The following is a 14,594-nucleotide window of genomic DNA, read 5'->3' on the forward strand; positions in this document are numbered from 1 at the left end:
CGGCGCCCCCCTGAGCAGCAGCGGGACCCGCAGCAGCCGCCTCAGGCCCCGGTGCTGGGAGGGCGCAGGGCCCTGTCGGTCACTCCCGCCCCGCAGGCCCCAGCGCAGCCCAGAAGGTCAGGGAGCCCGGCCCTGCCAGCACCTGCCGCCGCACCAGTGAGCAGACTTTAAATAACCCTCTTTGTCCCTTTCATGTCCACCTGTCATTGAAGAGCTAATTGCAGCTTCATGGCTGCAGCTGTTTTGCTCTTAAAGTCACAAGCCCCTCACAGGTTAATATTACAATACAGATCAGGCTAAGAAACAAGTACAGCTTTGATGCAGTAGAAATTTGCCTTCTGTGTGTGCCCCCCCAGTTGCACAACGTTGTCCTGCTCTCCCTGCTTGTTTCCTTTTTTTGCCTCCCAAGTTGCCCTTCCAGTGGGACTTGCTCAAAAAGGCCTGGATCACCTCCTGTCTCCTCAGAGCTCTTACTATATAGTTTTCTGATTCTTTCTCCCACCTGTTGCTTCCAAATCCCAATTGTTTTCTCTTTTGTATTCCCAGCTGTCACTTCCCACCAGCGATGCCTGTGTCTCCATTGCAGCCCACAACAGCAGGACCAGTTTGTTTTGAGCTTCCCCGTGCACACAGCAGGCAAGAGGAGCTGCCATCCCTAAGTCCTGCTGGACACAAAAGATAAGCAAAGCATTGCAACTCTATAAATGCAAGATTATGAAGCTCTTCCCAAGAGGGATGTCTCAAGGCCTTCCCAAAACCCATTGCAGTGAAGTGACTTGTCCCATACTCTGTCTGCATCTCCCAAGATCAATTAATATGGATATCTTCACATCTGGACAAGGTAAGCTCATTTGTGAGGCTTGGTTTTCTTCTGTTTTCCTTGAGTCTTTTTACTCTGCAGTTGTATCTCCTTGATTTTTTCCATCTTTTTCTCACCTGTAATTTGATGTTCTGTTGTCTTTCTCTATATTACCCTTCAAAGGTCCACAATTTGAAAGTATGGACCCTATGTTTGAAAGCCAGTTCCAGGCAGTTACATGATGATCCAAGCAGGATCTGCCTGCTCCCTACTTGAATCCCTTGTTTAGTCTGCAAGTTACTAGGTATTAGTGAATTATATGATTAAGGTGTTCCAGTAATGTATCTGAAGTTACATAATTATGAATTTCAACTGCTATACTATTAAAAACATTTATATGATCTGTTTATCCTACCCTAAAATAAGCTGTTATACAAGAAAATAAAGTATATATTACTTACATATATTTTTTAAGTGATTCTTCTAAAATTAATCTATTTCTTTTTGACACACAAAATACAAACTTAAGCTTTCAGGTTGTTTTGGTGGAAGTAGTGTTCTTTTGCAGTTATTTTCCCTTTTTGTACTTGCTTTCTTCAGTTTAGTGCTGTTCCCATCTTCCTATTAAACCTTTTATCTTAACTCTTCCTCAGTTCTCTTCCTGTTATAAAAGTTCTGTTAACATCAATACTTATTCTCCAATCATACACCCTTTTACTCCAACTGACTAGGTACAATTGCCTGCTTTTTAAAGGACACAGTTGAACTGTGGTCTGATTTCTGGGTATGTTTCATAAAAGGTCTCAGAACAACAGGTGCTTACATGTTTCTGGGGCTTGGCTCAAAGAATCTGACAACAATCCACAGAGTGATGCCCTCTCTGCACTCTCCTCCTTGCTTTACAGAGAAGTGAAGTAGTAAAACTAAGCAGTGAGTAGCTGTTGAGCCCTCGGAAAGATGAGAGCAGAGCACCCCCAGCGGCTTCTGCAGCCGAATTGATTTACTGTTTGTTCTTGCTGCATTGTTAACACGTGTGCTCAGGAGGAGCACGCCTCAGGTATTTGTGAGGAAGCAAGTAGCACAGCTTCAACTCGGTCTGAAACTGCTTCTGTCTGTAGGTGCCCCAAACCCCGTCCAGTTTGATTACAAATGTAGGAAAATGGCACGTAGGTGATAAAAAGCCTTGTTGTTACCTGAGTTACCTGCTGTTACATGAGGTTTTCAGAAATTACATGTGGTGCTTAGATCTCATATGTACCTGTGTTTAATATTCTTGATACTCTAATAAAAAAAGGACTTGGAGGTTTAATTGATGAAGATTAAATTACCTCTTTTCACTTCTTATAATGTTTTTAATTATCTGTAGCCAACCTCTGAGGCAGTTTTTGTCCTTCAATAACTATTGAGGGGTTAAAATGTACAGTTATAATCCTATGATAGAGGGGGTGTGTGAATATACTTAGAGAAGATTATGTCCTCCTTCTCTCAGAGTCTTGAAAGACCTTTCTCAGCTCTGATAACATCAAATATAATAGAACAGTAACATTTTTTCCTGAACTACACTGTCCAAGTAGCTGCTGCCTATATCACAAATAGTTCTTTTCCCTCTGTATAGCAGAGTTGGTATTTCTGCTTTTGTTTGAATATCAGGCTGCAAAGTTAAAGTTGTAAAATTGTACTGTATGTGGCATCTTTCACACTCCATGCGTGAGTACTCTGGTGTTGACAAATAAAGGAGTTAGATCTTTGCAGCCTTCTGGATGGATATTACTTTGTGAGACAAATGAAGACAATTTATGTTAGGTTTCCTTTATGTGTATCTGGACATCTGGGGGGTTTGGCAGCAGCTGATAATGATTAATGGCCTTGCAGTTTACATGGAGTGTAGCAGTAACTGCACGTTTTTCTCAAGAACTGACTAAACAGAGCTTCTTTCTAAAGATAATCTCTTATTTGCTCCTTGATGGAAAAGTTCAGATCTCCCAATATTTCTTTCCTTAGTTAGGTATGTTACTACAAGACAGAGACATAATTGGTAATCATGCTTAGTTTCTGGAATGTCAAGTCAGCTGTAAATTTTAAACACAAACCCCTGATTTGGCAAGTTAAATTAAAAAATGTGCTAAATCCTCTCAAATACAATGTAATGATGTGTGAAAAAGAAAGAAGAGTGCATTTCCTTCTAAGTATTTCTGCAATGCAAAATGGGCATACATAAAATTATGCAAGCCAATATAATTAATAGCAACTTACATTTTTATAGCCTTCCATCCCAAAGAATCTTGCAGCTCTTACTGGAATTATTGCAGAGAAGTATAAAACAAGGATAATTTTTACCACTGCTGAAATGCAACCAACTGCTCAACAATTGTACATCTATGCTGGGAGCCTGGTCTTCCACAAAGAACTTGCAGACTTTGGCTCTGCATTAGGAAGCAAGATCCCCCTTGGAGTGCAAGACAAAATTTTTTAGAGTATATGAAAGCTTTTAAATGATTGAGTACACCAGGGAGTTGAAGGCTGTGCAGCATCTCAAGCACACATATTCTGGTGCTTCACAGTGAAGGCTGATGGGCAGATTGGTGCCCACTCTCAGCAGCAGGCAGACACACCGGCTGGTCTCCTGCATGTAATCAGTTTGACAGCCCCAGGACCTGCTGAGTCTCCGTGACCCTGGAAAGACAGCTTGGCACATCTATTAAACAGTCAAATACCTCCCTTCCAACTGTTTATCAATCTCCACTAGTCACAGACTGTCCCAGTCAAGCACTTGCCTTAGAACTGAGTGCTTAGATAATGACGGAAGAATCTTCCACGTGTCCTCACAGTTGTTGCAGTTTAAACCCTCAGATGAAAATATTTCTGGGCTGATAACTGCCTCTGGTCATGCAGTAACACAGGCGACAGGGAGTGACTTAGTATGTAGTTGAATAAATCCAGGGATTCTATTTGGATTTTTTATTTCTTTACTTTTGGTAAAGTTCCCATTAGACGTAGTTGCTAAACCTGATTATTTTTTTTTCCCTATACCAATACAATTTACCAGAGCACTTGTAATCTGTGAAGATTTTGTAACACGTGCTCATTCCCAGATACTAGACATAAAGAGGCAGTCAAAATATACTTTAAATGCTTAATTTAAATAAAAACAGAATTTAAAATGAAACTTGAACCACTTCTGGACACGAGACGTACACTTTTCAGATACGTGGCTACTTAAGAATGTTTTGCTTGTATTTTTCACATAAGGTGTACATTTGTGAATTTTGTAGGGAACTGAACTGATCTGTGCTTTCTGGAATACTAGAGGGAGTTGTTTATTGGAAAATTACTTTGAAGTTACATTCTGCATTGAGACATTAAGAGTCCCTGCCCAAAGAGACCTTTGACTGGAGGAGTTTCCTGCCCCTCTTGACTTAAATTCAGACTTTGTATCTCAGACAGTGATGTTGTCCTGCTTCTTGGCTTAGATGGAGCCCTATGGCTGTTAACTACTGATGGACTCTGCCAACAGACACGTATATAGATGCTTTGTTAAATCCAGAACTACTGAGTTGCAGTTTCTAAACCCAAAAATGTTAAAATATGAACTTGTCCAGATGTGCTGCTACCACTTCCAGATGTGATTATCTGTCTCCTCTTGCCTGAGGAGTTCACAGACCAAGATATGATCTAAAACGTACAAAAGTTGAAAGCATGTATTGGCACATGCAAACATGTTTCTTCTCTATCTGCAGCACCTGCAGGGTCTTACACGGACAGATATTTAGATTTCCTGGGTGCATTCACACCAGTCAAGTGTTCAAAAGATACCTGTAGAGATACAAAATTATTAGTTTTGCAGGACAGTATTAGAGCCAATCACAGAAATTCAGAGAATTTATCCTGCACTGAAGGGGATGGAAGACAGAAAATGTATTGAGAAACAAGATGTTTATTTGAAATCTTCTGGTGATCAAATGTGTTGTGGTTGGCTTTGTGTTTATGTTTGAGGCGTTATTTTACTACATATACTCCTGCATAATGAAAGCTCTAAACAGAAGTTGTTGGTAACATTGACCACTTACAAGAAGCTTTCCCAGGTAGAATGATCAATCACAAGTAAAGACACTTTCAAACTGGAATACTGCAGTATTTATACTGGCAGTTAGGCTGGAATAGCTGTGCTAACCAATTTTATATGTAGAAGGCCTTGAAATAATTCACACAGGAAGTAGCTACTAGTCTTCAATTTCTATCAGTGCTGCTCTGGCTGAAGAAAGGCTGTAATTTCCACACAGCTAGGGCAGAAGCTCTAGTGCTAGATAGAGTCCTTCTAATGACACACAAGAGATACGGATAAAAATTCATGGAAATTGCAGTATTATAAATTTAAGTGAATGCTGAATTGAAGTTTTAGGATAATTTAGCAGTAGGGGCAGAGCATCGTTAAGGACTAGGAAAAATGATACTTCATGCTTCTCCTGCAAGGAGACTTTCAGATTATCCTATTCTCCACTCGTGGGAAAATGTAAGAGGGAGCCAGAATTTCTACAAACACAATTTATAAATGTTTGCTTTCCAGGATTTTTAACTCTGACCAGTCCCTTATCATCTCCTCAGTCCTAAAGCAGGAAAACTCTTGCCAAATCCTAAACAAACCTTCAAGATTTGGTCCCTCAGGAATGGCAGTAGAAACTAACATTTTAAACTACATGTATTCCATCCATTGTCTTATTACCAAGTGGCAGCTGTTTTTGTGGGAATCATTAAAAACTTCCCTTGTTATGTAGAGCACTATTGATATTTGAACTCTCAGGGGGAGTAACCTCTGTTTCTATCCAGAAAACATCAGATTAAGACAAATGAAGAGCAAATGTATTATTTACAATTCTGTAGTTTCAGGTTGGCATTACTCAAACATTTGCAGGGTGTCTTGAGTCTCGTGTGGGAGTACAGTGACAGAAAAGGTAAAACAAAAAAGAGGGAAATATGTAGGGATCTGTCATTTGCAGTTTTTGCTATAATGATACATTGTACACATTCCTGCTTTCATCTGACAATGTCAAAGCTCATTAAAAACTCTAGTTAAATCTAAAAAGCTCTGTGAGGAGAGTAATCCTTTTATTGGTAGGTTAACTGAATGCCAGAGTTATTCAGTTATTCCTCATTAGAGCAGGAGACAGAACTCAGGACTAGAACTAGTCTCCAACTTCAGCTACATAAAATGCTGGACGAGTTGCCAACAATGAAGATCTGAGAGTGGAATTTGGTTAATTGTGTCAGTTTGTAGGAACACATTATTTTTTGGTACTACAATAGCTCTGAGAGCCCCGAGAGCTCTGTGACTCTGATCCCTGTGCTCAAGGTGCTGTCTGAACACAAAGCAAAGAGGTGGTTCTGGCTTGGAAGAATGTTGAGTCTTTCAGGATGTAGTTTGACAAACTATTTTTTGGGAAAAGTTCCTACTTATGCATTTCCCACCACACATTCCTCCCCTCTTCCCCTTCACACTGTCCCTGAATTGTGCCAGTGCAGTTGTTTGGGTGGTTTTTTTTGTGTAGCCCCATGTTAAATTGAATCAGGAAATTGATCTGAATTAGAAGTAGTCCCTATAAAACATACTTAGTTTTAACTCAGATCAGTACTCTGATCTGATTCCCTGGTGCAGATGCATGAACAATGTTACCAGAAAGAGGGTCTCATGAAGGCAGGAATGAACAAGGGAAGGGTAAAGAATATGTTTCTTAAGTCTTGCCTACTTAGAAGAGGTGTTAAACTGTGCCCTTAACTTAGCCTAAGCATAACAATGTTGCAGTTGTAACTGGTGAGAATAAACAGAAATATTTTTTTTCTTAAAGTTTGTTTCAATTAACACAAGCAAGTGGCATTATCGATTAAAAAAATAGCAGCTCTTCCACCTCAGGTGATACTGTGAAAGTTTTCAGAGTAGCATTTGAGATAATTGACAAAAAAGTCATCCTTCCCCTTTGGAATTAAAAAATAACGTATCTCAGAAACATACAAAGGAAGTAACCTTTAAACTCCACGTTTGTTTTTGCTGTGCTATGACTGGAAAATAATTTCATCTGCCTTTAGAAAGGAGAGGAAGGGGAGGGATGTGAAACAAAGTACAGATCATTTCCCTCCCACCACAGTTGTATATCTATTATCTGACTCACCACTTCTGGGGCTCCTTCTGGCAGTACTGGTTTTATTGCACTGAAAATTCAAGCATGTGAAAATATTCCCTATTTTCAGGTTACTTTGTTCAGTGTTTGGTTCAGGTCAGCATTCCTTCCTTTAGAGGTTTGGAACTCAATATTCAGTAAGTGCTGGATATTGCTGTTCTTAAGCCTTGTGAGAAGGACCAGCACAGTGGAAAGAAAGGGGGAGGGAAGGGAGAAATTAAAGGGGAGGAGAGTCCATATCTGAAGAGACTACAGACTAGAGAAATTTTACTGACATCCATCCAGTATCCAGCAGGGTCTCCTTCAAGAGCTTTTGCTGAGATCCAATGGCCCCTGCAATTCACAGAGGCATTTACATGCAATGTTGCCCTCTGGGAGCTAAGGTAGAACTGTACTCCTGGATAATAATAACAAAGAATACTACAGACTCCTATTGAAATGTCACCCAGGCATTACTGTTGTAGTGAGTAACAAAGAGATGCTAATATAATTAATTATGAAGCCTCAGTACCCTCATTAACACATCTTTAGTGCCTAGATCTTTGAAAATCAACTGTATAAAGTGACTGTCAGAGTTAATTCCTTATAAATTGACTCCTGTCACATCCCAGAACTGCAGTAAGTTCCCTCAGGCCTTGTTGATGCTAAGAAATCTGATTTTTTTTTCAGTACTGATGCAGTTATAGGGGTGTTACTAGAGGTATAAGCTGTTGCATAAGCCGGAGTTTGTTGGGCTAGAATAGCACAAAATAAAAATGCCCTTAGTCGACCCAGCTTCCACAATTGGTAGCATAAATAGGAAAAGTTTGAATCAATTAAATGGAAAAATACAGACAAAAGAGAAACAGGAATTAAAGGTGTCATATAATTTGGCATTAAAATGTTTCCGGACCTTTTTTTTTAATATAAATTTGAGGCTCACAGCCAGTTTGGGGCTCTCCTCCTCCTGCCTTTACGACAGCATTTCAGCTCCAGGCCTCATTCCAGTGCATCCTCCCTCCCCACCACTCCCTCCCACAAATATATATTTCAATAGACTGGGGCTACATGGAGTTCCAAAACCAGCATGGAATTGGCACAATTGTCTCTTACGCTTCGCCACAGAGAGCCACATTCATGCCTTCTTAAGCCCTGTTTTGTCATGGTTTTCTTTTTTAAAGTTAGGCTGGCATCAGTACTTGTGTTGGGAACACTACATACACACTGAAGGAAAAAGTTATGCAAACTGGCTAGATTGGTGGCTCATTCTGTCATTTCTGACAGACTTCTATCCTGTCACTCTCCTGAAAGATAAAGGTGCCATCTTACCAAGCCGATAAAAAGAAAGTGATCATTACAAATCACTTGGCAGTGATTTCTGCAGCAGTTGAAACATTCAGTGACACATCCGATTTGTCTATACAAGATATTCTGCTTCCCTTAATCTTCCATGTGCTTTTGAGGAGATGATAATTTTGCAAAGTTGTCTGTGTGTCTTTGCATAATATGCTCCAGGATCCTTTGGGATCCTTGTTATACATGGGATAACAGACTGATCAAAATGGCATATTTTTATTTGCCATTTCAGAATTGGCTTTCACACTAAGTGTAAGATGATTTTGCTAAACTGGCAGTATGCAAACTCTTTAAATGGAGGCAAAATTTCCATCAGTAAAAGGAATCCTTGAAATCTGTCTTTCCTACTGTACTAGTTAATGTAATGGTAGGAAATTATTTTATTCTCCACTCTTAAATTACATAACCTTACTCCAGTAAAGCTATGAGGTATTTATTGATCATTCAGTGTTCATAGAAATAACATATAAGAAGTGAAAGCAGCATGCTTGAAATTAAATAAATGTCATGTTTTTTGAAGAGCAACTGTCATGCAAATTCTGCTTGCTTGCTTTACCTAAGTACAAAGCTGATGATTCTGAGTGGAAAGTAACTACTTATTTCTGAATAACGTTTTTTGAAACACTTCTGCAAAGAACAGCCACTTCTATTAAGATGAGTAATACCTGTCTGCAGTGCTTTTTGAGATAACCAGCTGCTTTATACATATCAATTAAAATTCCAACCACTGTTTGAGATACTATAGGCATAGTATGAGTTGATGAAGCCACAGAACAACTAAATAATTTTCAGTTGTAGTTTACTGAATATGGGATTAATTTAAGGGATCTTAGCATTTTCTTCCATGCTGCAAAGAGTCAGCTGCTTTTTAAAAGTGCCATACTAGATTGTATTTTTATTTCTGAGATTAGATTGTGGGCATGGTGGTACCAACTCAGCGGAACTCAGGCTACTGAGTCTAAAAAGAGAGAGATGCTGCCAGTCACCTTGCTGACTGAGTTTGGAGCACCATGACAGCCAGGAATTGGGATCCTGAGCCTTTCACAGATGCCTCTTTCAGTGTGCCATGGCTCCTGGCCCTCTGCCAGCACTTGCTTGCCACTCAAAGCCTCCCAGCATGGTGTCCTTATGCCCCTGTGGCAGGAGCTCACTGACATCTGCAACAAGGCAGGCCTTCCCTGGGCTCCTTCCCATTTTGGTTACACTTAACTAACATCTTTGTCTTATTATTATCAACGTAGGAATAAACACGGGATAGGCAATACTGGTACACTGCAAGAAATGATACCTTTGGTATTGCAGGAACTCAGGCTACTGAGGCTAAAAAGAGAGAGATGCTGCCAGTCACCTTGCTGACTGAGTTTGGAGCACCATGACAGCCAGGAATTGGGATCCTGAGCCTTTCACAGATGCCTCTTTCAGTGTGCCATGGCTCCTGGCCCTCTGCCAGCACTTGCTTGCCACTCAAAGCCTCCCAGCATGGTGTCCTTATGCCCCTGTGGCAGGAGCTCACTGACATCTGCAACAAGGCAGGCCTTCCCTGGGCTCCTTCCCATTTTGGTTACACTTAACTAACATCTTTGTCTTATTATTATCAACGTAGGAATAAACACGGGATAGGCAATACTGGTACACTGCAAGAAATGATACCTTTGGTATTTAATAAGGACCCCCCAACTCTTAATCCTACAAAGCATAATAGATCTATTATTTTAATGGCAAGGGATTATTTTTATGATGTGTTGTCTCTCTAGGTGTAACAGAACTTCAGAAATGAGGCAACATGTTTTCTGCCTAAACTGAAAATACGGTTTGCAAAGCAAAAAGGAGCCAGCATTTGCAGGACTTTTTTGGGGGGGCAGACAGGGAAGAGGAGGTGAGGAATTAGAGAAGCTGCATAAGCCCTTTACAAGTGGCATTGGAGAAGCAATAGCTGGAGGAGTCACACAGCTTGAGGTAACACATGGAATCCATGCAAGGACTTGAACCCTCATAAAACTTCTGAGCAACTGGTTGGCTACACAGACACTGTGTTCTCAACACTGAGAAGTTGTGGTGACCTTTCTTTCCTTCAATTTTAGTGAATGTGTGAACACCTGATGTTTTAAAATCACAAATCTCTAACAAAAAGAAGATGTCTACAGTAGCAAGGCATCCCCAAAGTACATCCCAAGTATGGATGAAACCCTGTTTAGCAGTCTAGGAACTTGGGTTCCCTTCTTTATTCTGCCATAAATCCCCAGCATGACTTAGCAAGTCATCTAAATCTTACACCTGAAATTGTCCCTGTCTAAAAATGACACCAGCAGTTCTGCCTCACACAGCTTTGGCAAGAGTAAAATAAATGCTTGTGGTATATTCTGAGTATGAAATTGAGAGTATCATAAGTAACTCTGCAGATAAACAGACTTCAGTCAACTCATTACTTCTTGGGGTTTTTTTTGCATTTGAACTTCAAAATAACCACCTACAGTAGGGCAACAGGGTGCTTCTGTCACTAAAACCTTTCAGAAACAAGCTACACCAGACTAATGATGAGCCTAAAGAGGCATCCTTTTAAATAATGCTGCAGATGTAATGGGCTTTCCCATCATTGCCCTTTTGGGCAGTATCTTGATTATTTTTATTAATTTTTCCATTTAACCCAAACCTCTGAGCCTCAGTGAGTCTAACTTTTCAATTAGTAGAACAAAAAACCCCTCACTCTCAAACAAATGGCACTAAAAATCTAGTTCAGAGCTTAACAGTAGGGGAGTAACTGATCAGGTATTGTCTGTACCCAAAAAACAAGCAGGAAGTATTCACACAAAGCCAGTTCAAACTCTGCTACTCCTCGGGTTAATTCAAAGGCAAAACAGTTAAGTACCCAGCTCTCAGCCAAACCTAATTTGTCACACTAGGAAATACAGCAGTGTGTAGGTTTGAAAAGAACAACCAGGGAAGCAGAATTAGGTCTTGCGGACTGTACTAGTTGTGGAGACAGGTTCTGAAGTGACGATTCTTTGATACAAACCCTTTTTATTGTTTGAAGAGTGTTGTTGTTTGGCTGTGTTCTGCTATGAGTAGGGACACCTCCCATTAGACCAGGCTGCACATGCCTCATCCAGCCTGGCTTCGAACACCTCTAGGAAGGTGTTTGTTCCTCTGAACAGAACCATCAGTCAGTAGAAGGCAATGCCTTTGATCCCATTTCAAGACCCTCACTGCCAATTTCAGCCCCAAGAGCTCTTTCTCATTGCTGGATGTATGAACTATGCAAGTTGTTTTCTTCATCCTTCCTTGCATCTGCTTGAGAAGGAGTGAATGGGGGAAAGGTGTAAAAGGGGAAGGTTGGGTTGTACCTCTGCTGTTTCTGCTATCCCAGCAGAACTCAGTTGTTTAATTTATCACAAATAGAGGGCAGCTACTGCACCCACTAATGGGTGATTTCTTACTGAGATGTAGCTTAGAGTATTTCTTTTGCTCCAGGTCATAGAAATCATACCCTCAGTGTGCAGGCTTATTGTTGTATCTCATTCTTTTTTCAGATAATTTCTCCCCCAGTGCTTCTTCCCACACTGCTTTCTCTTCACCTCAATCTTCTCTTGTTCTTGTTTGTTTTCTGATGCTGATTTGCTCCATTATGTGAAAGTGAAAATTTACTAGTCTCATGAAACACAAAGAAGGAAAAGCACAGATGGGCACTGAAGTGGTAATAGCCACTTTAAAGAGACTTAGTAGCCTCAGGCTACTAACAACCCTGTCCAAACGATCCCTTATTTTACCTTATTTTCAATGTAGTGTTATGATATCAAAACAAAAATAGCCACGTATCTCATGCTGCCATGCCAGAAAGAAAATGCAAGGTATGATTTATTGAAGTACTGTTGATATATTGAAGCCCCAGCAAATCAGAGTTCTTGAAATAGAGAAGGACTAAAGTGCAGTTGCTTACAACAGTCAGCTTCTGGGGATCTTTGCTCCATTCTCATCCTCAGGGAAGAAAAAGTCCAGACATGCACCCCATTACAGGGAATGTGTACTGCATTTGCAGTAACTTTGCATACTACTTGTCGATTTATTTTTGGTCTGTTTCACATATATAAATTCCAGTTTTCTTATCTCACTTTGCCATCTCAAAAAAAGACAAACTTTTCTCCTTAAATTCTCTCTGACAAGTTGTTTAAAGTTTTTAAATTGCAGTTTTCACTTAGCAGTTTTAGAATAATGCAGATGGTATATAAATTCACACTTGTAATATTTACTCTACTACCAAACAGTAATACTCCTTGGCAGTTCTAATGATACCAATTAAAGACAATTTAGTGATGACTTATGATCTATTTACAATTATAATTCTAAAACACTAAAAACCTTTAAAAAAACACTCTATTTGGTTTAAATATTTAGTATCAGATATTCAACTTAAATTGAGATTAAAAGAATCTCTCTACTTGCTGCATGTAACTATTTGCAGTAGAAAAACAAATCCAGCGATGCTCACTTTATGTACTTTTAATAGGGCTGTTGAATGTTAATACAAAATACATTTACCACCCTCACTAAGGGCCAGATTTTCCTGTAACTGTTTTGCATCTTCAAGCTGATGTCTTAAAAAAATAAGCATTTCTCAGTAAGTGCTGTACTGGGGTTTCACCAATAACAGCAGCAGAGCACTGCTTTATGATCCAGAAACTGAGTTCTTGAATGAATACACTGAGGCAGAACACCAAGAATTTCCTCCAGAGGGACTGGGATCCTGCTGTGACAAAACCAGTACATTGTTTTCAATACTCTTAAGTCTTTTAAAGCTGCCTTGTAAATGGATGCTTAAAACAAGGTTGGGACAGAAAGCTGAATGAGAACTAAAGACAGTAAAGTAGTCTCAAACCCATGACTACAGACACCTGGTTGAAAATCCCAAGAAGAGTTCTAGAGCTGTGGCTTTTCAGTTTCATTTGTGTTAAAACTGGTAGAAGAGGAGAGCAGAGTATACTTCATCATGAAGTATCCTGACATTTGACCTGATAAAAACCACACCTTATCACAGAAAAAGGACATTAAGAAAAATACCCTTCTTGGTCAAGTTCATGGTCCATCCAGACCATTAGTGCCACCCAGCAGTGACCAAAAGCAAGGTGCCAAGGGCCTGTCTACAGTAGGAGTGGACTATGGAAGTGGCCAGACTTGTGTTCTGTCACTGAAGAGCTACTGCTACTGGTAGAGCTTCCACAGGTTACCAGCTGCAGGAGATGTCAAACTTGAACTCTGGAAATTCATATTAACTCCTCTGCTGATCAGAGAGAGACTACAGGGCTAAAAGGACCCTCAGTCCTCCAGCAGACCTTCAGGGTACTCCACACAAACCAGGGGAGGAATCCGAGCAGATACACAGGGTTTGAAATCTGGAGGCTTCAGTTCTACTGGGACCTTTCCCCTTGCTTTGGAAGGAGGTGCCACTTAACCACTTTCTGCTTCAGTTTTGCTGCCTATAAAATGGCTATAATAGCTCTTTGTCATGAGTTTTAGGGACTCTTACTCCATTTGCTATTCTTTGTAAATTAATTTAAATTCCTCAGAAGAACCGTTGCATTTGGCTCTGACTTAAGTGGATTCACATGTGCTAAAGCAGCACCGTGGCTGTTCTGACAAGCACCAACTGTCTCCTGTGATCCTTCAGTGCGGGCCAGGCTCCATAAAACACCAGTGAAGTTGGAGCATCTGTGCCTGCTCATGCCAGGGCTAAATTTAGCCCGTGTGGTCATCATGAAGTTGTTCCAATGGAGTTACAATTAGAAAAAAAATAATCCCAACACAAAAGCACAGTCATACCTGTTAGGAATAGTTACTCAAGGAAGCTATGGCAGCAATCAACCTTTCTACAGGCACAAGCAGCACAAATTCTTATCCAGCAGATGTTGTAGGAGAACCACAGCTCTCGGGTGCTCTCCCGGGAGCAGAGCAGCCCAGCTCCGGCAACCCAGCTGCCACCCAGCGAGCTCGGAGCGAGGTGAAACAGTAACTCACCCACAGCACAAGTTACCATCATCCCCTCATCAGAAATAACCAACGGAAAAAGCGAGGAAGTCCCAACACGCGCCGGGCTTCACCCGCGCGCTGGAACCTCTGCTACCCCACTTCCTGGGCAAGCACAGACCTCGTTCGCCAACGGAAAAAAGTATGTTCCTGGCATGACGAGTTACTCCTCCCCCGGGGGCGGAGGGCTCCGGGGCTTGAGAGGGCACGTTTGCTTGCTCCGGGGCCCGGGCCCGTTCCCCGCGGCCCCAGCCCCGCCAGGTTCGCCCGCGGCC

At 40.9% G+C, this 14,594-nt stretch overlaps 2 protein-coding genes across 2 annotated transcripts in view; one reads left to right on the plus strand and one right to left on the minus strand.

Moving 5' to 3' along the window:
- SET (SET nuclear proto-oncogene) overlaps positions 1-581 on the minus strand; it is an 8,904-nt gene extending 8,323 nt beyond the window's left edge. The window contains exon 1 of the mRNA XM_009999005.1: positions 503-581. Coding sequence (XP_009997307.1) covers positions 503-581 — 79 coding nt within the window. The remainder of the gene's footprint in view (positions 1-502) is intronic.
- A 13,562-nt stretch (positions 582-14,143) lies between these two features.
- WDR34 (WD repeat domain 34) overlaps positions 14,144-14,594 on the plus strand; it is an 8,507-nt gene continuing 8,056 nt past the window's right edge. Inside the window, exon 1 of the mRNA XM_009999006.1 lies at positions 14,144-14,293. Within this exon, the coding sequence (XP_009997308.1) occupies positions 14,144-14,293 (150 nt within the window). The remainder of the gene's footprint in view (positions 14,294-14,594) is intronic.

This window comes from Chaetura pelagica, unplaced genomic scaffold, assembly GCF_000747805.2.
Source record: "Chaetura pelagica isolate M959 unplaced genomic scaffold, ChaPel_1.0 scaffold405, whole genome shotgun sequence".
Classification (NCBI taxonomy): Eukaryota; Metazoa; Chordata; class Aves; order Apodiformes; family Apodidae; genus Chaetura; species Chaetura pelagica.